Below are 23,841 nucleotides of genomic sequence, written 5' to 3'. Positions count from 1 at the left end.
CGGGCGATGGAGAGGAGGGAGGGGGAGGCCTTCGGGCGATGGAGAGGAGGGAGGGGGAGGCCTTCGGGCGATGGAGAGGAGGGAGGGGGAGGCCTTCGGGCGATGGAGAGGAGGGAGGGGGAGGCCTTCGGGCGATGGAGAGGAGGGAGGGGGAGGCCTTCGGGCGATGGAGAGGAGGGAGGGGGAGGCCTTCGGGCGATGGAGAGGAGGGAGGGGGAGGCCTTCGGGCGATGGAGAGGAGGGAGGGGGAGGCCTTCGGGCGATGGAGAGGAGGGAGGGGGAGGCCTTCGGGCGATGGAGAGGAGGGAGGGGGAGGCCTTCGGGCGATGGAGAGGGGGGGGCGGGAGGGCGGCAGGGGGGGGAGGGGGGGGCCTTCGGGCGGGGGGGGGGGGGGGGGGAGGCCTTCGGGGGGGGGGGGCCACGGGGAGGGTGGTCTTCGGGCTACGTGCGGGACAGGAGATCAGGACTGGCACGTCCCTCAGACCTCCCTCCTTGCCCCAGCCTCGCGGGCCGCCTAACTGCCCCGCTCCAAGGGTGCCACCGGACCCCGCTGGAGAGGAACTTTTCCGTTGGCTGGATTTAATCACCACCTATTACTGTTTCCACGTTTCCTTTAAGTGGGGCTAGTGGGGCTGACGGGGCCGCAAGGCGGCAAGGAACTGGATTGCGATTGGTTAGCACGTGCCTCGGTCGGCGGTACAATTGGCTGAGGCGCTGGGCCTTGGGCAGCATTCCCCGACGGGATTGGTCGTCGCTTTTCCAGAGCCCGCCTTCCGCAGTACAAGCAGTCCCCGGGTCGGGTGGGAGGAGGGGCCTCCGGGACGAAGAACATGGCGGCGGCGGACCTCGCTCACATTCCTGATGTGGACATCGACTCCGACGGCGTCTTCAAGTATGTGCTGATCCGAGTCCACTCGGCTCCGCGCTCCGGGGCTCCGGCTGCGGAGAGCAAGGAGATCGTGCGCGGCTACAAGTGGGCCGAGTACCATGGTGAGGGCGGGGCCTGCCGGCGTGCGAGGGGCGGGGCTGGCGAGGCGGGGGCGGGGCTTAGCGGGCTGGGGGCGGGGCTGCGGGCCGGGGACTGCGTTCTGCTCCCAGCCCTGCCCCTGCTAGGTTTGAGCCAGGCTCAGGTCCTGGGCGGGAAAGGCGTGACCCGGCCTGACACCCCCTGCCTCACGACAGTCTCCCAGTCCCCGAGCCCGCCCCGGTTCCACCCTCCTCTCATTCATCCCTGCCCCAGCCTCAAGGGGCTTCGTCTCCTCTGGGGAAGAGGCTGTTCAAAGCTGGGATTTTAGACCCCTTCGGCCGGGAGTTCCTCCCGCGGCCTCCAAGGGCGGCCAGGGCACGTCCTGAGGCCGCCCTCCCATCCCAGCGGACATCTACGACAAAGTGTCGGGCGACATGCAGAAGCAGGGCTGTGACTGTGAGTGTCTGGGCGGCGGGCGCATCTCCCACCAGAGCCAGGACAAGAAGATTCACGTGTACGGCTACTCCATGGTGAGCCGCAGCCCCGTCCCGCCCTGCTGGAGGCCCCAGTTCCAGCTTCGAGGCCCACCTGAGTCTGCTGCCCTGACCCGTGGCCCCAGATGAGCACGCAGGCTTCCCGGGGTTCTCCCAGGGTGGGCGGCAGAGCCCTCCTTCCAGGGCCAGTTGTTTTCCTGCATTCCCCCATGGAGCACATGCCAGACCTGAGGGGCGGCAGGGAGACCCCCAGCCATGGCCTGCCGTTCCCTCTCCCTGCCCCGGGAGGCCTTGCTGGGCTCTAGCTGTCCTCCAGCACTTTGTGCCCTGGGCCCCCAGAGGCAGTCAGTACCTGGGTGGAGTTCAGAGTCCCCGCCCGTGCTCTTCACAAAAACCACCAGCAGATGAGAGCCACGTGCGTCCCTCTGGGTGCCTCAAGCCCCAGGATCCACCCTCAAGGTTTGCTTTGCCTATGAGGTCACCTCTCCCCAGGGGAGCCCCCAGGGGTGGTCGGGATGGTGGGTTTGCACCCCCAGGCACTGCCTGTCCCTTTCCCACACTCGCTTCTGGTGTGCCTGGTGGCTGGATGCCCAGAGCCAGGGCATGGGGTCGAAGGGTCCAGGTGGTGCCAGCAGGCGTCTTCTCTCTCCAGGCCTATGGTCCTGCCCAGCACGCCATTTCAACTGAGAAAATCAAAGCCAAGTACCCCGACTACGAGGTTACCTGGGCTAACGATGGCTACTGAGCACTCCCAGCCTGGGGCCTGCTACCTCCAGCAGCCATGTCGGAGCCCCCGCCTTTGCCTGCACCCCTTTTGGGGTTGGCCGTGCCTGCTTCTGCAGCAGCCCCTGGTAATGTGCTGTCTGCCAGGCTTTGTAGACAGGCTAGCTTGGCCACAGAATTAAACATGTTGCCACGCCTCCCAGTCTCTGAACTCTGTCCTTGGGTTCTGCACCCTGTGTCACCACCTCCAGGGCCCCCCAGACCCTAACTAAAGCAGGTGGGTGGGGGAGCACAGGAGTGGCCCCAGGGAGTGGCCTTGCACACTCAGCCCTTTGGGGTCTGATAAGGGGGCCCTGCTGACGGCCTGATTGCTCTTCCCACGGCCACTGTCCTCCAGGGCATCTTGGAGTCAGGGCCTGATCCCTCGGGCTGGCCAAGACCTGGGGCACCCACCAGTGCTCCCTCCTGTGAACCCATCCCAGGGTTCCCCAGTGTCCTGTCTGCCCTGAGGCTCGGTCTGCAGGCTCCTTCCATGACTAGCCCTGCTAGTCATGGGGCCTGCCAGTATCCCCGTACATGGGGCCTGCCAGTATCCAGGTTCAGGTCTCACAGCTACACCTACCCTGCAGGCTCACATTGACTCTGGGGGCCCCTCCCAGGTCCCTCCTGCACCCGGCAGGGCTGTGGGCACCGCATGGGTTCAGGCCTTGCCCTGGGAAGCCCCAGACACAGTGGCACTCCGTGGGGTGGTACGGGGCACCCTGGGGGCCAGGGCTGGTTGTGCACAGGGCATCCCCACCTTTGTCAGCTCACTGGTCCTCCGGCCAGCCTCTCCAGACGGGCACTGTCGTGACCACATTTTACAGACCGGGACACTGAGGCTCAGTGACACAAGCTCCGAGGTCACACCGCGGGAAATCACAAACAGGGCCTGGCTCCAAATGCCACACTCCTTCCCCAGCCTCAAAGAGCCCTGCCCCAAGTGTGGGTCTGTTTCATGAGGACCAGAAGTTTCTGGGCTCCTAGGGACCCTGTGCCTGGCACCAGACGGCACCTGGATGCTCAGGGTGAATGAATGAGGGGGTGATCCTTCAGAGGCAGGTGCCCCACAGCTGCGAACGCAGGGGCCGGCTCTGGTGCACGTGCTGGACTCCCGCAGCTACTGGACTGGTTGAATCCTGACCACCAGGCTAGTGCCAAAGGCACAGTGAGAGGCCACGGCGGCCTCTGCCCACCCCACACTGCCGAGCAGAGTCCTGGTGGGGTGCCTGGGTCCCTCCCCATTCCAGTGGGAACCTCCCCTCCACCGGGCAGGGCAGGGCAGGGCAGGGCAGGGTGGAAGGGCCTGACCTTGTGTCTGAGGGAGCCGAGCAGGTGGAAGCTGCCCCTGGGTCAGAGGCCCCCTCCTGGGGCCACTATCCCGGCCTATGCTTGGCACCGTCAGCACTGGGTGGGACCAGGCCGAGGGGCCCTCCACTTAACAGCAGAGTCAGCGTGTGGGGCCAGTGCAGGCTCATAACCGCACAGAACTTCCCAGGCACCGTGTGGCCGCACTGGCCCTGCTTCCTCTGGCCCAACCATGCCTCTGCCCAGCCACCTGCTGCCCGCCCTGGTCCTGTTACTGGGTAAGTCGTTTGTCTCACTCCTGAAGCAGGACGAGGGGCTCTGGCTTCTGAGCCTACCATCTGTGTGGCAGTGACGGACACCAGGGCTGATGCCTGAGCCCCAAAGGGAAGGAGGTTTGCCAGGCACTGCCTTGGCCGGTCTGCAACGGGGGTGACCTGGAATCAGCCCATGGGGTCCTCAGGCCTGCCAAGCAAAGGAAGAGACAAGACTCCCCTCCCAGTCTGGGACAAGAGGGCTCAGGAGGTGCCCCCCAGCTCTGTCAGTCTTGGTCTGCCACCCTTGGACTGGGCGGAGCCTGTGGAGGCCCCTGGGCTGCCCATTGTTGCCTCCCATTGGAGGTCACCCTCCCAGTGCCCAGTTCACTGCTGGGCACACTGGGTTCCTGCTGCCTTTCTGGGGGTGCCCCATGGCAGGGTCCTCATCCCCACACATGCCCAGGCCCTCCTCCCCAGCCTCTTCAGGGCTGGAAACAGGAGCATGCTCTGCTCGGTCCAGAGCCGGGTGAGTTCTCTGATGGGTCCTGGTCCCTCCCTGCCCCATCTCCTGGTCTGAGAGGCTTCCCTGGACAAAAGATGTCTAGTGCCAAAACTGAATAGTCCTAGGCAGGCCGGGATGGCTGATCACTCTGCACCCAGGCCCCCTGGCTGTCACCCTCCCAGCAGCAAGATCCCCAGGCTGGGCCTGGGTCCCCAGCCACTGCAGGAGCCCCAGTCAGGCCGTGTGCAACTTCGTGTGTGACTGTAGGGACTGCTCAGATGAGGCCCAATGTGGTAAGCCAAGGCCAGATGGGCGGGCAGGGCCAGTGCGAGCAGGCCTGGCGCACACCTGACCACCCACTCTCCCAGGTTACCGTGGGGCCTCGCCCGCCCTGGACACCCCCTTCACCTGCGACTTCGAGCAGGACTCCTGCGGCTGGCGGGACATTAGCACCTCAGGCTACAGCTGGCTCCGAGACAGGGCGGGGGCCACACTGGAGGGTCCTGGGCCTCACTCAGACCACACACTGGGCACCGACCTAGGTAAGGCCAGGGCAAGTCTCTGCGTGCCCCTGTCCCAACACCCTCCTTGCTCCCTGCCCTGTCTCCTGACCTCTCACCTGGGCCAGGCTGGTACATGGCCGTCGGAACCCACCGAGGGAAAGAGGCATCCACCGCAGCCCTGCGCTCGCCAACCCTGCGAGAGGCAGCCCCTTCCTGCAAGCTGAGGCTCTGGTACCACGCGGCCTCTGGAGGTGCACTCTGGACCCCCAAGGCTCATGGGGGGTGCCCAAGGGGAGGGCAGGTGGGGACAAGCAGGGACGCAGCTGCCCTGGGACCCCTGACATTGCAGATGTGGCTGAGCTGCGGCTGGAGGTGACCCATGGCTCAGAGACCCTGACCCTGTGGCAGAGCACAGGGCCCTGGGACCCCGGCTGGCAGGAGTTGGCAGTGACCACAGGCCGCATCCGGGGTGACTTCCGAGTGAGCTGGGAGGGTCTGGACGAGTGGGAGCCTTGGGGGGGTCTGGGCCCTGACTTAGGTCCTGAGGGCCTGTTCTCTTCAGGTGACCTTCTCTGCCACCCGAAATGCCACCCACAGGGGCGCTGTGGCTCTGGATGACATACAGTTCGGGGACTGTGGTCTGCCCAGTAAGGCACCGCCTCTGCCTATTCCACCCCCGGGAGGGCCCCCACCTGCCCACTCCCCTGCTCAGACCCTGTCTGCCCCCGAGTGCTCTCCCACTCCCAGGGCCTCGGTGAAGTGTTAACCCTGCCCCACTCAGCCCCCCAGGCCAGCTGCCCCCTGGGACACCACCACTGCCAGAACAAGGTCTGCGTGGAGCCCCAGCAGCTGTGCGATGGGGAAGACAACTGCGGGGACCTGTCTGATGAGGACCCACTCACCTGTGGTGAGGCCAGGGTGGGGGCCCAGAGTGAGGCAGGGAGACTGGACACCTCGGTGGGGGCCCTAGCACTCATCCGGGAGGGGGCACCTTGGATCCTTGGGATGATCCTTCTGGGGGTGTGGTTGCCAGGGCCACCCTGGAGCTGGGGCCATATGGCTGCAGGAAGCACTGCCTAGTGGCCCTGACACCCCCACCTCTCGCCGTAGCCCGCCACACAGCCACCGACTTTGAGACAGGCCTGGGCCCATGGAACCGCTCGGAAGGCTGGTCCCGGAACCACAGCGCTGGTGGTCCTGAGCGCCCCTCCTGGCCACGCCGTGACCACAGCCGGAACAGTGCACAGGGTGAGGCCTACAGGGGACCCGGCCCAGGCCCTGTCCACGTGGCCACAGCCCAGCGGCTGTGGCCCACTCCTGCCCTTTCCTGCAGGCTCCTTCCTGGTCTCCGTGGCCGAGCCTGGCACCCCTGCTATACTCTCCAGCCCTGAATTCCAAGCCTCAGGCACCTCCAACTGCTCGGTGAGATGGGTGGGGCTCACAGGGCCTCCGTGCTGGCTGCCCAGGTGCAGGGCCCCCAGTCAGCTCTTGGTTCCACAGCTGATCTTCTATTACTACCTGCATGGCTCTGAGGCTGGCTGCCTCCAGCTGTTCCTGCAGACTCTGGGGTCCAGTGCCCCACAGGCTCCTGTCCTGCTGCGGAGGCGCCGAGGGGAGCTGGGGACTGCGTGGGTCCGAGACCGTGTTGACATCCAGAGCGCCCACCCTTTCCAGGTAGGGAACAGCAAGAGGGTGGGGTCTGGGGAGCAAGGCTGCGGGCAGGGGAGGGGAACCCACAAGGTACCTGCTGCGGGTGGACAGGGACCAGACCCCAGGGGAAAACAGGCTGGCACCCCCTGAGCCCCTCTGCCCTCAGATCCTCCTGGCCGGGCAGACAGGCCCGGGGGGCGTTGTGGGTCTGGACGACCTCATCCTGTCTGACCACTGCAGACCAGTCCCGGGTGAGCCTTCTGAATCTCCCCTACCCTGCCTTGCCCTGGAGAGGCACAGCACTCCCCATCCCTGCCACCTGACCCAGTTCTGCCCCCACAGAGGTGTCCACCCTGCAGCCACTGCCTCCTGGGCCCTGGGCCCCAGCCCCCCAATCCCTGCCGCCCAGCTCACAGCTCCAGGATTCCTGCAAGCAGGGGCATCTCGCCTGCGGTGACCTGTGTGTGCCCCCAGAACAGCTGTGTGACTTTGAGGAGCAGTGCACAGGGGGCGAGGACGAGCAGGCCTGCGGTAAAGGGGCTCAGCCTCCTGCAGACCTCCTGCTGAGGAGCCAAGGGGGTAGGTGCCGGGGCGGGCTGAGGACTCTGCCATTCAGTGCCCATTGCTGTTTCAGGCACCACAGACTTTGAGTCCCTCGAGGCCGGGGGCTGGGAGGACGCCAGTGTGGGGCGGCTGCAGTGGCGGCGTCTCTCAGCCCAGGAGAGCCAGGGGTCCAGTGCAGCTGTTGCTGGTGAGGCCCAAGGCCCAACGCTCAAGCCCCAACCTGGGTGTGCGCAGCATCCTCGGAGGGGTCTCTGCTCTGTCTGCACTACAGAGGGTCTCTGGATTGGGGATCCCTGAGGGACAGAGTGGGGCCCTGGACGAGGCTTTGAGCACCTTGCTCTTCCCCTAGGGCACTTCCTGTCTCTGCAGAGGGCCTGGGGGCAGCTGAGCACTGAGGCCCGGGTCCTTACACCCCTCCTTGGCCCTTCTGGCCCCAGCTGTGAACTCCACTTGGCTTACTATTTACAGAGCCAGCCCCGAGGTACCGCCACCCCCCACAAGCTCCCTGGCCAGCCCCTGGGTGCTCCCTGCACAGTGGGAGGGATCTGGGGTCGGGTGACCCACAGCACCCCCCGCCCCGCTGGCCAGGTTTCCTGGCACTAGTTGTGGTAGACAATGGCTCCCGGGAGCTGGCATGGCAGGCCCTGAGCAGCAGTGCAGGTGGCTGGAAGGTGGACAAGGTCCTTCTAGGGGCCCGCCGCCGGCCCTTCCAGGTGAGGAGGGCAGCCCAGAGTGGGGGTTCCACTGGAGCAGGCCCTGACTTAATGGTCCTCCTCATCCCCCTACCCCATGAAGCTGGAGTTTGTCGGTTTGGTGGACTTGGACGGCCCTGACCAGCAGGGAGCTGGCGTGGACAACGTGACCCTGAGGGACTGTAGCCCCACAGTGACCACCGAGAGAGACAGAGGTTCCTGCTACCCATCCTCATTCCCATCTGGGTGCTCCCCCCGACACCCCTCCAGGGACCCTGGAGCATCCACCTTCTCAGGGCTCTGGAGGGGAAGGGGGAAAGGTCTGTGACCCCACCTGGCCCCACCCCCAGAGGTCTCCTGTAACTTTGAGCGGGACACATGCAGCTGGTACCCAGGCCACTTCTCAGACACACACTGGCGCTGGGTGGAGAGCCGTGGCCCTGACCACGACCATACCACAGGCCAAGGTAGGACGGGTGCTCAGACCGGGGGTGGCTTTCAGACAGGAGTGGAGCATCTCTGCAGCTCAGCCCCATGCCCCCTACAGGTCATTTTGTGCTCCTGGACCCAACAGACCCCCTGGCCTGGGGCCACAGTGCCCACTTGCTCTCCAGGCCCCAGGTGCCAGCAGTGGCCACGGAATGTCTAAGCTTCTGGTACCACCTCCATGGACCCCAGATTGGTGAGTGGACCTAGGAGTGGGGCAGGGCCTGTGGGGAGGCCCCCGGAGGTTCAGAGTCTCCCCTCTGACACCTATCGAGGCACAGGGGAGAGGTCAGTTATGGACTGGTCCCCTCCCTGCAGGGACTCTGCGCCTGGCCATGAGACGGGAAGGGGAGGAGACACACCTGTGGTCACGGTCAGGCACCCAGGGCAACCGCTGGCATGAGGCCTGGGCCACCCTTTCCCACCAGCCTGGCTCCCGTGCCCAGTACCAGGTGAGGCCTGGCGCCCGGGTGGGAGGACAGGGCAGGACCCCCGGCCAGCTGACACCCTCCACCCCTAGCTGCTGTTCGAGGGCCTCCGGGACGGATACCACGGCACCATGGCGCTGGACGACGTGGCCGTGCGGCCAGGCCCCTGCTGGGCCCCTCATCACTGCTCCTTTGAGGACTCGGACTGCGGCTTCTCCTCTGGAGGCCAGGGTCTCTGGAGGCGCCAGGCCAATGCCTCGGGCCACACAGCCTGGGGCCCCCCAACAGACCACACCACTGAGACAGCCCAAGGTATGGGGGCCTGGCAGGGGCAGGGATTGAGGGGCTACCCAGGGGCTGGCAGGCTGATGCTGGCACCTCCAGGGCACTATATGGTGGTGGACACCAGCCCAGATGCACTGCCCAGGGGCCAGACGGCCTCCCTGACCTCCAAGGAGTATAGGCCCCCGGCCCAGCCTGCTTGCCTGACCTTCTGGTACCACGGGAGCCTCCATAACCCAGGTGAGGGGCTTAGGGAGGGGACCCCAGTGGGCTCAGGGAAGCTTGGCCTGGTGTCCCCACCAGCCTTGTGCTGAGGCCACTGGGGAGCCTCTTGCGCCCGCCAGGCCGGGAGCCTGGGAGCTCAGACCGGGGCCTGCAGGAGCTCTCCCCACACTGCTGACCGAGGCCGCCCCTGCTGGCAGGCACCCTGCGGGTCCACCTGGAGAAGGGCGGGAAGCACCAGGTGCTCAGCCTCAGTGCCCACGGTGGGCTGGCCTGGCGCCTGGGCAGCGTGGATGTGCAGGCCGAGCGAGCCTGGAGGGTGAGTGCAGGATGGGGTGCCCCTCCCCCTTCCCCTGAGGGCTGCCTGGACTCGCTGAGGCTGCTCTGCCCTGCACCCACCAGGTGGTGTTTGAGGCAGTGGCCGCAGGCGTGGCACACTCCTACGTGGCTCTGGATGACCTGCTCCTCCAGGATGGGCCCTGCCCTCGGCCAGGTGGGAGCCCTGCAGTGGCCTCGGCCCTGCTCTGGGGCGCCTGCCTAGCCCTCTCCCTTCGTGGTGGTGGTGCCTAGGGCTTGGGCGGCAGCACCACTCACCCACCCATGTTTTGCAGGTTCCTGTGATTTTGAGTCTGGCCTGTGTGGCTGGAGCCACCTGGCCTGGCCCAGCCTGGGCGGATACAGCTGGGACTGGGGCGGGGGAGCCACCCCCTCTCGTTACCCCCAGCCCCCTGTGGACCACACCCTGGGCACAAAGGCAGGTACGTGCCCACTGGAGCCAGGTGGGGAGCCGACCCAGAGGCCACACACAGCCACCTGGCCTCCTGCTGCCCACCGAGTACACGCCCCATCCAGAGGAGGCCCTGCCCACCCAGCCTCTGCTAGAGCCCTGAGGGCTGGCTCTGCCCATCAGCTGGGCATCAACCTCCTCTTGTTCCCAGGCCACTTTGCTTTCTTTGAAACTGGCGTGCTGGGCCCCGGGGGCCGGGCCGCCTGGCTGCGCAGCGAGCCTCTGCCAGCCACCCCAGTCTCCTGTCTCCGCTTCTGGTACCACATGGGCTTTCCTGAGCACTTCTGTGAGTCCAGCTGGGCCAATGGGTGCCTAGGCAATGGGGCAGCAGGGGTCCAGGAGCAGAGGTGGGGAGGTGGCCTCCTACCCCGCCCCTGGTTAGGTGTGCAGGAGTCCCGGGACCCCAGGCCTGACACGCCCTGGCCCTGCTCTCAGACAAGGGGGAGCTGAGGGTGCTGCTGCGCAGTGCCCAGGGCCAGCTGGCCGTGTGGAGCACAGGCGGGCACCGGCGGCACCAGTGGCTGGAGGCCCAGGTGGAGGTGGCCAGCACCAACGAGTTCCAGGTGAGGCTGGCTGTCCAGGCCAGGAGCCGCCGCCTCCTCCACCCAGGGCCCACACAGACTCCTTTCCTTCCCCATCAGGTTGTGTTTGAAGCCACTCTGGGCGGCCAGCCAGCCCTGGGGCCCATTGCCCTGGATGACGTGGAGTATCTGGCCGGGCAGCGTTGCCAGCAGCCTACCCCCAGCCCGGGTGAGCCCTGGGCTGCAGTGAGACACGGAAGAGGGCCCAGGGGCCAGCCCGGCTCGGGGTTTGCCAGGCATACCAGCGTGTGGCCCCAGGAGCTGTGAGCATGCTGCACCCAGACAGGACAGGAGAGCTGCCAGGCCCACACCCTGTGCCCTCCTCACTCTCTGCCTGGCTCACCCCTGGGGCCATTGCCCGGGCTGGGCTGTCCCTGGGGTGCACCCTCTGGGGCCTGCCCTGCCTGGCTGTGGCCTCTGTGCTCCCTGTGCCCACACCCAGGGCAAGGTCCATCCTGGAGGAGCTGCCAGCCGAGTCAGGGCAACCACTGACTGCTCTCACTTGGTGAGGGAAAGGATCTCACCTGGGGCCACGAGTCCCACCAAGTCTGCAGACAGCAGCTGCCTGCCTGCCAGGCTCCATCCTTGTGGTGGCAGAACAGATACCCTCTGCCTTTGAAACGGGTGAACCCCAGGAGCCAGCAGAGGCTGAGGGGACCAGGCTGCCCCAGGCTTCCTCCTCAGCCTCAGATGTAGGGGCTACACCTGGACACCCGAACTGGGGGCTGCTCTGGAGGGCTCACGTGTCCCTATGGCCCACAGGGGACACAGCCGCACCCGTGTCTGTGCCAACTGTGGTTGGCAGTGCCCTCCTATTGCTCATGCTCCTGGTGCTGCTGGGACTTGGGGGACGGCGTTGGCTGAAGACGGGGAGCTGCCCTTTCCAGAGCAACACAGAGGCCACAGCCTCCGGCTTTGACAACATCCTTTTCAATGCGGTAGGAGCCCCCAGGGATGGGTGGGCAGGAGCCTCTGTGCTCAGCTGTGACCCTGGAGGGTAGGCACTGGCGGGACACATCCTCCCAGGGAGGAGCCCCCACCTGCGCAAGGCCCATCCTTGCCCTCCCTGCCCTGCCTCTCCCAGCCACCACTGTCAAAGCTTCTCCTCCTTGGCCAGGCAGGGTGGCTCACACCTGTAATCCCAGCACTTTGGGAGGTCGAGGCAGGTGGATCACCTGAGGTCAGGAGTCTGAGACCAGCCTGCCCAACATGGTGAAATCTCTTCTCTACTAAAAAATACAAAATATTAGCTGGGTGTGGTGGCAGGTGCCTGTAATCCCAGCTACTCGGGAGGCAGAGGTTACAGTCAGTGAGCCGAGATCATGCCACTGCACTCCATCCTGGGTGACAAGAGCGAAACTCCGTCTCGGGAAAGAAAAACAAAAAAACAAAAAAACTCCTCTTCCTCCTCCTAGGATGGTGTCACCCTCCCAGCATCTGCCACCAGCGATCCGTAGACCACCTCAGACAAGGCCTCGCTTCCTCACGTAACATCCAGCACTTGGTCAGACCCTAGCTGGGGACCGGACACCTGCCCCACCCAGGCTGGGACAGGCTGCAGGTCTCAGGACATGCCGAGGCCTGGGCGTTCCCTGCCCTGTGCTGACTCTGTTGCTCTGTGAATAAACACCCTGGCCCATGAGGGCGGCCCAAGCTCCCAGGCTGAAGTCAGTGCGTCCACACTTCACCAGCCAGTGAGGGTGGGGGCTGCAGTTTGTTAAGTGACATGATAGGAGAACATGCTAGGGGCACCTGCTTGCTTCTGGATGCAGCTCAGGAACCAGAGACAAGGGGACCCTCTCCCACGAGGACACAGACCCACCAGGACAAGGGCCAGGGCAGGGGCTCTGTGTCTATTGAGAACAACAGTGAAACTGACCCACAGCATCAGGAGCATGCAAAGGAGATGACCCTTAGGGGACAGGGTACATGGAGCAGGCCCGGAAGGAAGAAGTGACTCAGCTGGGCCCATTGTCTGTGGTCCAGGCCTGAGCTGCCCCAGGGACTGTGGGTCACAGTGCCCAGGTCACCAGGTGCCCCAGGGCTGCAGCTGAGCCCTTCCCTTTGGCCCCCGCGCCTGAGCAGGAGGGTGACCCTGTGAAGCTGTGACCTGGCCTGGGGCACAAGCAGAGAACTCCCATCCTAACGCAGGGTCAACGTCACTAACCTCAGCTCCCAGAGCTCTGGTCCTCCACGTGGGTGACTCGGGCACAACCCCGTGGTGAAGGCCCAGTCTTGTGGCCTCTGAGGCCTGGCTGTGGGTGGCTATCCCCTGGGAGGGTGGCAATACCCAGACCTGTGCAGCCAAGCCCCCTCCTGCCCACAGGAAAGCCCTACCCTGCCTCATGAACTCACAACTGCCCCCAGGAGCCGTGCGGTGCTGGAGGGCACAGCATGGCACCCTCGCCAGCCACCGGGCTCCTGTCCGCCCTGGGGACTAAGTCCCAGCAGAGGGTGGTGGTGAGGCATGGCTAGTGCCATCCCTTGTCTTCAGGTGCCGTGGGGCTGACCAGTGCCCGCTGTCCACACAGATGGGCGAAAGGAAATGGCCCTGCAGACACCTTCAGAGCCCCCTGGCAGCCCACTCCCGGGCATCAGTCATGAAAATTCACCGGCCTTCCCCACAACTAGGGGCCTGGGAGCTGAGAGCAGGACCGAATACTCCGGCCCCGGCACCAAGGGCAGGAAATTCTCCCAGCTTCTCTTTTTTTTTTTTGAGACGGAGTCTCGCTGTGTCGCCCACGCTGGAGTGCAGTGGCGCGATCTCGGCTCACTGCAGGCTCTGCCTCCCGGGTTCATGCCATTCTCCCACGTCAGCCTCTGAGTAGCTGGGACTACAGGCGCCCGCCACCACGCCCGGCTAGTTTTTTGTATTTTTAGTAGAGACGGGGTTTCACCATGTTAGCCAGAATGGTCTCGATCTCCTGACCTCATGATCCACCCGCCTCGGCCTCCCAAAGTGCTGGGATTACAGGGTTGAGCCACCGCGCCCGGCCCCAGCTTCTCTTTAGAGCTACATCAGAGAAAGCAGCTCCCACTGACACCGCTCCTCCTCCTTCCGCGCCTCTGGCCCCCACCCCTCACCCTTATATAAGGTAGTGCTCAGAACTCCCTGAGGCCTCTGAGCTACAACTGCTACCGGGCAGACACCCCTAGAACAGGAAGGCGGAGTTCTGCATCCTGATCTGAGGAACGCGACGGAGGGAGAAAAACAGTCAGCAGAACCCAACGCTTTGCAAGGTTTTGTTTGTTTGACAGCAGGAATGGGCTGGGGAGGGTTCCCCACGAGCTGGACCCCTTGTTCCGTGTGGCCGTGAGGAGACCCACGGCGGTGCTGGCGGCCAAGGGGAGCCGGCAGAACGAGACCAGCTGGAGCACACTGACTTCGAGGCTTTGTGTTCATTTCGCCCTAGGCCCCTTCTCGATGGGCTTTCCAATGTCCTTTCCCCGGAGCTTGAGGCCTGAAATGAGCCACAGCCACTGGCCACTGCAGCGCCAGCTCCCTCCTGCCCCCCACGCTGCTCCGCTTCACCATCTTCCCAGGGAAGGGGGCCACGCCGCTCCCATTCCTCACTGGGGTCTCAACACACAAGCACTCCTGGACCTCACATCTAATTTTGAAAAGGATGAGTCTGATCATCTTAGACAGCAGAGCACGAATACCCCTCTGGAAGAACTGGAGCTAGGGTCCTCTGCGGAACTGGCTTCCAGCCCCATGCGGATAGGGCCTGGACTGCTGTGCTCAGGCTCAGACCCTGGCCAATAGCACGGGCTGACGGGAACCGGCAAGGGGAAGGGAGTGGGATTCCACTGCTCTTGGGGGTTTCCCGAGGCCTGCAGAGCCCCCACCATCCCTCAGTCTGTACTGCCTGGAGAAGCGAAGCTCCAGAATTCAGAGAACAGGGGACCCTCAGGGCCATCTTCGTCTCCCGAGTCCCACTCTCACCAACCCCAGCCAGGAGTGGTGGCCTCCCTGTCCAGCGGACCCAGCGAAGGTGGAGGGACACTCACCGATGGCCCGCTCGATCTTGCCCAGCACCTGGTTATTGGGTATGGCCCGTCCGCTCTCATAGTCCGCGATCACCTGTGGCTTCTCATTGATTTTCTAAAGAGAACATGTGCTTTATACACATCAGCTCCACCAGCATGGCTGCGAAACCAGGCACGGAGCATTGCCTGAGAACACCAGCTTCTGGGGACCCTGGGGTACGCACCCACACGCAGCTGCGTTTTGTGCAAGAGTGAGAGCTGGGCTGACCTGACTTCCCAAGGCATTCCCTGCAGGGGCACCAGGGGGGTGGAGCCTGCCCTCCCTGTGCTATCTGAACACCGGCCACCCCCCTCCCCAAGCCCACAACCCCAGGAGGAGTGAGAGCCGGCGCAGCCTCACCGTGGCCAGGTCCTTCTGCGTAAGCCCCTTGCTCTGCCGACCCTGCTGGATCACCTTGCCCACCTCCAGGGTCACCCTGTCATGGTGCAGCTCCTCCGTCTCCCGGTCCAGCTTGGCTGTGTTCTTGGTGATAGAATGTTGTTTGTTCTGGCCAGCAGCCCCTGGAATCGGTGTGAGGCAAAAGCAGAGGAGAGGGTTTGGAATTAACCTGACGGAAAACCATTTCAGAGTGGTAACCAGACCCCAGAGGCTGCCTGAGCCCAAGGGGACATGGGAACCCAGGCTGTCCCAGGTTCATACACACACATGTCCCAGGTTCACACACCTCCCAGGACATGGACTTCCAGAGTTTTCTCTCAGTTATGGGGACAGACAGCTGCAGCCATGCCAACCAGAGCTGCTCTGGGAAGATGGCTGCCTCCCAGGGCTCCGGCCAGCACCGGTTCAGGCAGGCACACAGCTGACAACGTCCCTGTGGACACCATCCACACCACACCCACCAGCACATGGACCCACAGCACAGCCTCATTTTGCAAGTGGAAACACAAGTACCTACATTTCTTGGAAGTCTCCACATCTTCTCCTCGTCTCTGTGCCGCTAAGATAGCCTAGAAAATTAGAAAACATCAGATCAAAAGTAGCTTTGGCAATGTCCAGCACACACCAATTCAGGCCTGCTGTTAGCCAGTTAGCACACTGCTAAGGACTAGTGGTGCCCAACAACTGATATGCAGTGCTGGGTTCAATTACCCAAGCTCAACTAGGTACTGCAGCTCATGTCTGTAATCCCAGCACTTTGGGAAACCAAAGTAGCAGAATCACTTGAGGCCACGAGTTTGAGACCAGCCTGGGCAACACAGTGAGATCCTGTCTCTACAAAAAATAAAATAAAATAAAAAATTGTCAGGCATTGTAGTACATGCCTATACAGGGAGGCTAGGGCAGGAGGATCACTTGAGCCCAGGAGTTTGAGGGTGTGGTGGGCTATGATAATGCCACTGCACTCCAGCCTGGGCAACAGAATGAGACACTGTCTAAAAAAACAAAACACAACAAAACCCCAAACTTGTTATACAAAAGCCTCTACGATCAGATGTCTAGGAAATTCATAGTAAACTGCTAAGAGAACACCACTTCCTTTGCTGTTGAGAAAGACACACTAGGGTTTTTTTTTTTTTTGAGTTGGGGTCTTTTTTTTTTTTTTGAGACGGAGTCTGGCTGTGTCGCCCAGGCTGGAGTGCAGTGGCGCAATCTCGGCTCACTGCAAGCTCCGCCTCCCGGGTTCATGCCATTCTCCCGCCTCAGCCTCTGAGTAGCTGGGACTACAGGCACCCGCCACCACGCCCGGCTAATTTTTTTTGTATTTTTAGTAGAGACGGGGTTTCACCGTGTTAGCCAAGATGGTCTCGATCTCCTGACCCCGTGATCCACCCGCCTCGGCCTCCCAAAGCGCTGGGATTACAGGCTTGAGCCACTGCGCCCGGCCTGAGTTGGGGTCTTGCTATGTTGCCCAGGCTGGTCTGGAACTCCTGGGCTCAGCCTCCCTCCTGAATAGCTAGTATGCACTAGTGGATTCTTTTTGAGAAATCATATTTAGCATAGATTTACTTCTCTGCTGGATTCTACTGCAAAAGTAGGAAGGAACACCAAATGCTGGCCTGATGCGGCCTTCCTCCCTGAATCTGGCTCCTAGTAACACAAAGATGACACATCTCACGGAAGCCTGCAGGCTCCCCAGAAACATCACCAATTACAGTGATGCTATCTCATCTACAGTCACTGAATATTAATATAATGTATTTCTTGACTTTTTTTTTTTTTGAAACAATCTCACTCTGTCGCCCAGGCTGAAATGCAGTGGCACGATCTCAGCTCACTGCAACCTTCGCACTCCGAGTTGAAGCGATTCTCCTGCCTCAGCCTCCCCAGTAGCTAGGATTACAGGCACCTGCCACCATGCTTGGCTAATTTTGTATATATATTTAATTTTTTTTTTTTTTTTTTTTTCTTTTTTTTGAGACGGAGTCTTGCTCTGTCGCCCGGGCTGGAGCGCAGTGGCCGGATCTCAGCTCACTGCAAGCTCCGCCTCCCGGGTTTACGCCATTCTCCTGCCTCAGCCTCCAAAGTAGCTGGGACTACAAGCGCCCGCCACCTCGCCCGGCTAGTTTTTTTTGTATTTTTAGTAGAGACGGGGTTTCACCGTGTTAGCCAGGATGGTCTCGATCTCCTGACCTCGTGATCCGCCTGTCTCAGCCTCCCAAAGTGCTGGGATTACAGGCTTGAGCCACCGCGCCCGGTAATTTTGTATATTTTTAGTAGAGACGGGGTTTCACCATCTTGGCCAGGCTGGTCTTGAACTCCTGACCTCATGATCCACCCGCCTTGGCCTCCCAGAGTGCTGGGATGACAGGCTTCAGCCACTGTGCCTGGCTAACATTTCTGCCACTTCAGAGAAGTGACTTGTGGAGCATCCTAAGTGTGATGTACTCAAAGATGCCGCCACACAATTAATTATTCCCGGGACTCCTAGCTTGTGGCCATTAAGATTCCTTTAACAGAAAAGGAAACTTTTCTGTTAAAGGAAAGTTCTGGCCCGGTACAACCATCAAGGGCAGGGCAGACCAATGAATCCCTGTCACCAGAGCCCCAGCACATCCTGGCCCAACTGGCCTCAAAGGCTTCAGCCCTAGGCCACCTGAGAGTACGAATGAGGCAGAGGTGGTGACTAAACTGTCCTCCCTATTACATCAGACTCACAACTGACCCTCAGATCCATCAGCCACACTGGTAATCTCCTTCCACAAGTACTGCTCAGGGCACGCCCATCTTCTACCGGTGCAACAGGGGGAGGCAGGGTCCACCTGCTCATGGGGTTCCCTGATGCAGGCACTCCCTACAGCCTGTGATGGACCCAGGTAGGCTCCTTGGGCAGTATCTGATCAGCGGAGACCAGTAGAACCAAGCAGGCCCCAAGCAAAGAGAAAAGTCTCAGGGAGGAGCCTACCCGCTGTCCCCAACTCCCACTCAGGTCACTAACCTCTGTCCCAGTCACCCGGTCTCCCGCCCCAGGCCCTCAACTGCTGTCCACTGGCCCCCAGCCCTATCCCAACCCCAATTACCCACCCTCATCGCTGGTTCCTGCTGCTTGCCCCAGTCCCCACCCCTGTCCTAAGCCCTGTCCCCGACTCTAGTCCCTGTCCTCCCAAGCCCTGTCCCCAACTCCATCCTTGCCCCCGTTCCCAGTGCCCACCCTGGTCCTCTGTTCCCTATCCTCACACAAGCCCCAGCCTTGTCCCCGCCCCCGTCCCCACCTCCTGCTTCTGTCCTCACACCTGTCCCCACCAACAGTCCCTGCCCCTATCCCCTTCCCGCCCCATCCTGGCACTGATTCCCGGCCCTATCGCCTGCCCCTTGCTCCGTCCCGTTCCCTGCCCCTCCCTTCCCGCAGTCGCCCGCCCCCTGCCTCCTGGGTCCGTCCATCCCCACCTGGGTCCGCCCCTCACCTTCCCACCCGTTCTGGCCCTGACCTCCTACCACTGCGATGCTCCCCGCCTCTCGAACCCCATCCTCCCCCCGGCACCCCAGTCTTGTCCCCGTCCCCCGCGCCCCGTCCCGGGCCCCGCCTGGCCTTCCCCGAGCCCCCTGCCCCATGGCCCGTGGCCCCGGCCCAGCGTCCGCCCCGCCCGGCCCTGCCGCTCCTCCGTCAGCAAAGCACCTGCTTGGACTTGGCCTGGGCGGCCGTGGGGCCCTTCTTGCGCAGCACCGTCACCGTGTCCCAGTCGCTCTCGGCCATGGCGGGCGAAGGCGGGCGTCCGTCCGGCGGCTCAGCGGCAGCTGCTAGAGACCCGGTGCGGCGACGCGACGTCTCTTCGGCACCTCCCCGCTTCCGGCGTCCCATTGGCTGGCGGCACGCGGGGGGCGGGCACTTCCCGTGCTCGGGGCCATTCGGCATTCGGCTCCTCTGAGGGACGCCGCGGCCGCGCGCGGCTGACGTGGGGAGGGCAACGTCGGGGCCTGGCCTGGCGAGGCGCGGCGGCCACTGGGGGCGCAGGTCCGGAGGACCCCTGAACCCGGGCCCCGTGGCCTCCCACCACACGCGGGCGGCGGCTGCGCCTCCCCGGGCCCCGCACTCCGGCCGGGCCACGCGGGCGGAGGGGGCGCGGGGTATCCGCTCTCGCCGCGCGGCCGCCCCCCTTTGTTTTGCCGCCTGGGCGGCTGGGACCTGCGCTCGAGGACCTGAGCTGTGGGGCCTGAAACGCAGCGTGGGGTGGGACTCTTTTTAAGAAAAAGAATGCAGGCCGGGCGCGGTGGTTCACGCCTGCAGTCCCAGCACTTTGGGAGGCCGAGGCGGGAGGATCACCTAAGGTCGGGAGTTCGAGAGCAGCCTGACCAACATGGAGAAACCCCGTTTCTACTAAAAATACAAAATTAGCTGGGCGTGGTGGCGCGCACCTGTAATCCCAGCTACTCGGGAGGCTGAGGCAGGAGAATCGGTTGACCCCGGGAAGCGGAGGTTGCGGTGAGGCGAGATAGCTCTGTTGCACTCCAACTTGGGCAAGAAGAACGAAACTGCATTTCAAAAAAAATAATGGAAAACTATGAAAACATGGGTGGCAAAAATGAATGGTTTTGCATATGTTTATTTTCTGTAATGTATAAAGTGTATATATTGTACGACAATAATTATGTAATACTCTATTTTAGAGTTGTTTTGTATAATGAAAAAGGTCATTATACATTATTACTGAATAAGTTTTTTAGGATTTTTTTTTTTTTAAGACAAGAGTCTCGCTCTGTTGCCCAGGCTGGAGTGCAGTGGCACCATCTCGGCTTCCTGCAAGATCCGCCTCCCGGGTTCACGCCATTCTCCTGCCTCAACCTCCCGAGTAGCTGGGACTACAGGTGCCCGCCACCACGCCCAGATAATTTTTTATATATATATATATTTTAGTAGAGATGGGGTTTCACCGTGTTAGCAAGGATGGTCTCGATCTCCTAACCTCGTGATCCGCCCGCCTCTGCCTCCTAAAGTGCTGGGATTATAGGCGTGAGCCACCACGCCTGGCCAAGATTTTTATTTTTATAGACGGGGTCTCTGTGGCCCACGCTGGAGCACAGCAGCGCCCACTGAAGCCTTGACTTCCTGGGCTCAAGTGATGGGACTATAGGCGCAGCCCCCGCACCTGGGTAATTTTTGTATTTTGTAGGGTAGAGGTGGGGTCCCCATACTGCCCTGGCTCGTTGGTCTGGAACTCCTGAGTTCGTGTGATCCTCCTGCCTCCGCCTCCCAAAGTCTGGGATTACAGGCTTGAGCCACCGCTGGCCCTAATCATAGTATTGACTTCCGGGCTTTGACTGGATGAGTTTCCTGTAGCACTGCTGCAGGTTTTGCTCCACAAACAAGGATCCTGATAAATGCAGTCTCCATCCAAAAAGAAAACATACATAAATGCTGTATTAAATTGGAAATGCTGCATTACCAAATGCATTCCACAGAGGAGACAACTGTAATTCTAACCGGGCAGTGGGAAGTTGAGTCTTCTGCTTACCATTTTTCACACTGGATGACTGGAAGAGTCTTGCGGACCCACTGATGGCTCCATGCATACAAACCTTGCTTCTCTGCTTCCCGCCAACTTCCAGCACCAAGCTCCGTTCAGCTAAGGACTCAACAGCCTCAGACACCCAGCAAGGATGTGACTCAACTGAATTAAAATATCCCTTGTGGCCAGGTGTGGTGGCTCACGCCTGTAATCCCAGCACTTTGGGAGGCCGAGGCAGATGGATCACGAGGTCGAGAGATCAAGATCATCCTGGCCAACACAGTGAAACTTTGTCTCTATTAAAAATACAAAAATTAAGGCCGGGCGCGGTGGCTCAAGCCTGTAATCCCAGCACTTTGGGAGGCCGAGACGGGCGGATCACGAGGTCAGGAGATCGAGACCATCCTGGCTAACACGGTGAAACCCCATCTCTACTAAAAATACAAAAAAAAAACTAGCCGGGCGAGGTGGCGGGCGCCTGTAGTCCCAGCTACACCGGAGGCTGAGGCAGGAGAATGGCGTGGACCCGGGAGGCGGAGCTTGCAGTGAGCTGAGATCCGGCCACTGCGCTCCAGCCCGGGCAACAGAGCAAGACTCCGTCTCAAAAAAAAAAAAAAAAAAAAAATACAAAAATTAGCTGGGTATAGTGGTGTGTGCCTGTAATCCCAGCTACTCGGGAGGCCAAGGCAGGAGAATTGCTTGAACCTGGAGGTGAGGTTGCAGTGAGCCGAGACTGTGCCACTGCACTCCAGCCTAGGGACAGAGCAAGACTCTGCTGTCTCTAAAAAAAGAAAGAAAAAGAAAATATCCCATAAACCCTGACTGGGTGTATCTCCGCTCAAGTCCTCCTTCATTGTGTGCGAAAAATGCTTATAGTCACCCCAGTGCCACCAGCCCCGAGGAAGAGTGTGGTGAAGGTGGAGTTGGCCTGGAAAGAGGCAGCCTTGTTAACACTGCAGGTCAGTCCTCCTATGTGACAAACTTAGCCAACACCTGACCTCGTGAATGCGTTGGGAGGCCCTTCTCAGAGCCTCGGAGACCCATGCAGGTGGGGCTGAGCTAGCTCCATAGTGAGCCTGGGCTGAGAGATAGGGGACAGCTACATCTAGCTGTCCTCTGCAGGTGTCCACCAGGACAGCCGTTGTCCCATCGGGCCCTCCATCAGGAGTCCAGGCCTGACACCACAAGTCACTTGTGCCCTGTCCTTGGCACTCCCTGCACCATGGCACGATAGATACAGATGTCTGTGTGAGGCTGTCCTCACTGCCCACTCCGTCGCACCCTGGGGTCATTTGTACGCACTCCCTCCTATTCTGGGATTCTTCCAACTTAGGGCCCAGAGGCAAGCGGCTGGTATGGAGAAGCAACTTTGGGAGGTTTGGCGAGCCTCTCATACCTCACTGGAGATGTCACACCACTGTGTGTCTACCAGTTATCCATTTAGCTTCGTGCATGGAGAAAAGACAATTCCAAAGCTTTCTGGAGAAAAAAAGTCTCTTCATTTCCATCTGTAGATCTTAGTGTCTCTCTGGCATAATTTTCCTCCAGCCTTTCTTAGGTTCTTTTAGTACCATCTGCTGTAGTTTCATCTTTCATTTAACTGCAGATGTCTCTATTTTGCCCTTGTGTTTGAAGGATACGCTATTGTATAAGCATCATCCCATTGTCTTCCATCATTGCCAATGAGAATCAGTGATCAGTCATTTGTGTCCTGGTTCCCCAGCAGGTTATGTGACAATGTGACATGTCCTCTGGCTCTTTCAAGACTATCCCTTTGTCTTCAGTTTTCTTTTTCTTTTCTTTCTTTTTTTTTTTTTTTTTTTTTGGAGACAAGGCCTCACTCTGTTGCCCAGGCTGGAGTACAAGGCACAATCATGGTTCACTGCAGCCTCAACCTCCTGGGCTCAAGTGATCCTCCCACCTCAGCCTCCCAAAATACTGGCATTACAGGCACGTTCCGACACCCGCAGCCTGATCTTCAGTTTTCTTAGCATGTGCCCAAGCATATTTTCCTTTGTATTTACCTTGCTTGGGTTCACTGAGCTGCTTTTTCATTTTTATTTTTTGAGATAGAATCTTGCTCTGGCACCCAGGCTGAAGTGCAGTGGCACGATCTCGGCTCACTGCAACCTCCGCCTTGTGGGTTCATGCCCAGCTATTTTTTTTTTTGAGACAGAGTCTCACTCTGTCACCCAGGCTGGAGTGCAGTGGCCGGATCTCAGTTCACTGCAAGCTCCACCTCCCGGGTTTACGCCATTCTCCTGCCTCAGGCTCCCGAGTAGCGGTGACTATAGGCGTCTGCCACCTTGCCCGGCTAGTTTTTTGTATTTTTTAGTACAGACGGGGTTTCACCATGTTAGCCAGGATGGTCTCGATCTCCTGATCTCGTGATCCGCCCATCTCGGCCTCCCAAAGTGCTGGGATTACAGGCTTGAGCCACCGTGCCCAGCCTATTTTTTATTATTTTTGCGATGGAGTCTCACTCCGTCTGTTGCCCAAGCTGGAGTGCAGTGGCACAATCTCAGCTCACTGCAACCTCCACCTCCTGGGTTCAAGCGATTCTTCTGCCTCAGCCTCCCGAATAGCTGGGACTACAGGCACCCGCCACCACACCTGGCTAAATTTTGTATTTTTAGTAGAGATGGGGTTTCACCGTGTCGGCCAGGCTGGTCTCGAACTCCTGACCTCAGGTGATCCACCACCTCAGCCTCCCAAAGTGCTGGGATTACAGGTGTGAGCCACTGAGCCCAGCCAATTACTTCTTATACATGAACTTTTCATGTACTTTAAATCTTAATGTTGTTATGTTAAATTAAATAACAGATGTTCTTTAAGTGTGTGGATCATTTCCAAATAACATGTGCTTCTGATGAGAAAAAATATAAGAAAGGCATAAAATGTGATCTTTTTTTGAAGAATGATTTTGTCTAATTTGGAGGTTATTTAAAGGTTATTTCCAGATATGGAATAAGATAGGAATCAGTAAGCAAGAAAGAGAAATGTGAAGTTATAGATATTAAGATACATTTTGGTAAGTCTATAAAAAAGAGAGAGACGGCCAGGCACGGTGGCTTATCCCTGTAATCCCAGCACTTTGGGAGGCCAAGGCGGGTGGATCACAAGGTCAGGAGTTTGAGGCCAGCCTGGCCAATATGGTGAAACCCCATCTCTACTAAAAATACAAAACTTAGCCAGCTGTGGTGGTGGGCGCCTGTAATCCCAGCTACTCAGGAAGCTGAGACAGGAGAATCGCTTGGACCCGGGAGGCAGAGGTTGCAGCAAGCCAAGATCGTGCCACTGCCCTCCAGCATGGGCAACGGAACGCGACTCCATCTCAAACAAAAAGAGAGAGAGATAATAATTTTAAATGAGAAAGAATCACATATGGTAAATGTTTGTCCTAAAGTGACTGGTTATTTAAGAAAA

The 23,841-nt window shown here is 60.4% G+C and overlaps 3 protein-coding genes across 4 annotated transcripts in view; 2 read left to right on the top strand and 1 right to left on the bottom strand.

The window, feature by feature from the left end:
- PHPT1 (phosphohistidine phosphatase 1) overlaps positions 1 to 2,382 on the top strand; it is a 13,793-nt gene extending 11,411 nt beyond the window's left edge. The window contains exons 2-5 of one of the 2 annotated variants that reach the window (XR_002734810.1): positions 764 to 990; positions 1,373 to 1,497; positions 1,801 to 1,920; positions 2,114 to 2,381. Coding sequence is in view for 1 of the 2 variants with exons in the window: in XM_023227577.1 (XP_023083345.1) it covers positions 831 to 990; positions 1,373 to 1,497; positions 2,114 to 2,206 (378 nt within the window). In the remaining variant the exon portion in view is untranslated. Of the gene's footprint in view, positions 1 to 763; positions 991 to 1,372; positions 1,498 to 1,800; positions 1,921 to 2,113 lie in introns of both variants that reach the window. The other variant, XM_023227577.1, reaches the window with a different exon arrangement.
- Positions 2,383 to 3,763: 1,381 nt separating this feature from the next.
- On the top strand, positions 3,764 to 12,136 carry MAMDC4 (MAM domain containing 4). The gene is made up of 29 exons (XM_023227664.2): positions 3,764 to 3,809; positions 4,401 to 4,580; positions 4,656 to 4,829; positions 4,916 to 5,041; positions 5,140 to 5,270; positions 5,353 to 5,437; positions 5,572 to 5,697; positions 5,901 to 6,038; positions 6,124 to 6,212; positions 6,291 to 6,464; positions 6,607 to 6,691; positions 6,783 to 6,971; positions 7,075 to 7,191; positions 7,354 to 7,485; positions 7,593 to 7,717; positions 7,800 to 7,911; positions 8,047 to 8,163; positions 8,244 to 8,378; positions 8,501 to 8,634; positions 8,703 to 8,922; positions 8,995 to 9,132; positions 9,315 to 9,433; positions 9,517 to 9,607; positions 9,726 to 9,872; positions 10,053 to 10,187; positions 10,337 to 10,464; positions 10,543 to 10,651; positions 11,245 to 11,420; positions 11,898 to 12,136. The coding sequence occupies exons 1-29, from the start codon at positions 3,764 to 3,766 to the stop codon at positions 11,937 to 11,939; spliced, it is 3,720 nt and encodes a 1,239-aa protein (XP_023083432.1). The 3' UTR covers positions 11,940 to 12,136.
- A 1,575-nt stretch (positions 12,137 to 13,711) lies between these two features.
- On the bottom strand, positions 13,712 to 18,754 carry EDF1 (endothelial differentiation related factor 1). Its single transcript, XM_023227576.2, has 5 exons — positions 18,588 to 18,754; positions 15,429 to 15,480; positions 14,873 to 15,033; positions 14,494 to 14,587; positions 13,712 to 13,943 (listed from the first exon to the last, which is right to left on the bottom strand). The coding sequence occupies exons 1-5, from the start codon at positions 18,663 to 18,665 to the stop codon at positions 13,882 to 13,884; spliced, it is 447 nt and encodes a 148-aa protein (XP_023083344.1). The 5' UTR covers positions 18,666 to 18,754; the 3' UTR covers positions 13,712 to 13,881.
- Positions 18,755 to 23,841: the final 5,087 nt, after the last annotated feature.

The sequence above is a fragment of the Piliocolobus tephrosceles genome, chromosome 14 (genome assembly GCF_002776525.5).
Source record: "Piliocolobus tephrosceles isolate RC106 chromosome 14, ASM277652v3, whole genome shotgun sequence".
In the NCBI taxonomy this organism is placed as follows: Eukaryota; Metazoa; Chordata; class Mammalia; order Primates; family Cercopithecidae; genus Piliocolobus; species Piliocolobus tephrosceles.
Note: the sequence above shows the minus strand (reverse complement) of the source record. Positions and strands in the feature narration are given on the sequence as shown.

Bases quoted from the DNA above. Each gene is read 5' to 3' on its own strand.
- MAMDC4 (XM_023227664.2), top strand. From the start codon at position 3,764: ATGCCTCTGCCCAGCCACCTGCTGCCCGCCCTGGTCCTGTTACTGG. The intron at 7,718-7,799 runs GTGAGGAGGGCA...TACCCCATGAAG, and splicing joins CCCGCCGCCGGCCCTTCCAG to CTGGAGTTTGTCGGTTTGGT. The intron at 8,923-8,994 runs GTATGGGGGCCT...TGGCACCTCCAG, and splicing joins CACCACTGAGACAGCCCAAG to GGCACTATATGGTGGTGGAC.
- EDF1 (XM_023227576.2), bottom strand. From the start codon at position 18,665: ATGGCCGAGAGCGACTGGGACACGGTGACGGTGCTGCGCAAGAAGGGC. The intron at 15,481-18,587 runs GTGCTTTGCTGA...CTAATTTTCTAG, and splicing joins CCCAGGCCAAGTCCAAGCAG to GCTATCTTAGCGGCACAGAG. The intron at 14,588-14,872 runs GTGAGGCTGCGC...TGTTCTCTTTAG, and splicing joins CGCAGAAGGACCTGGCCACG to AAAATCAATGAGAAGCCACA.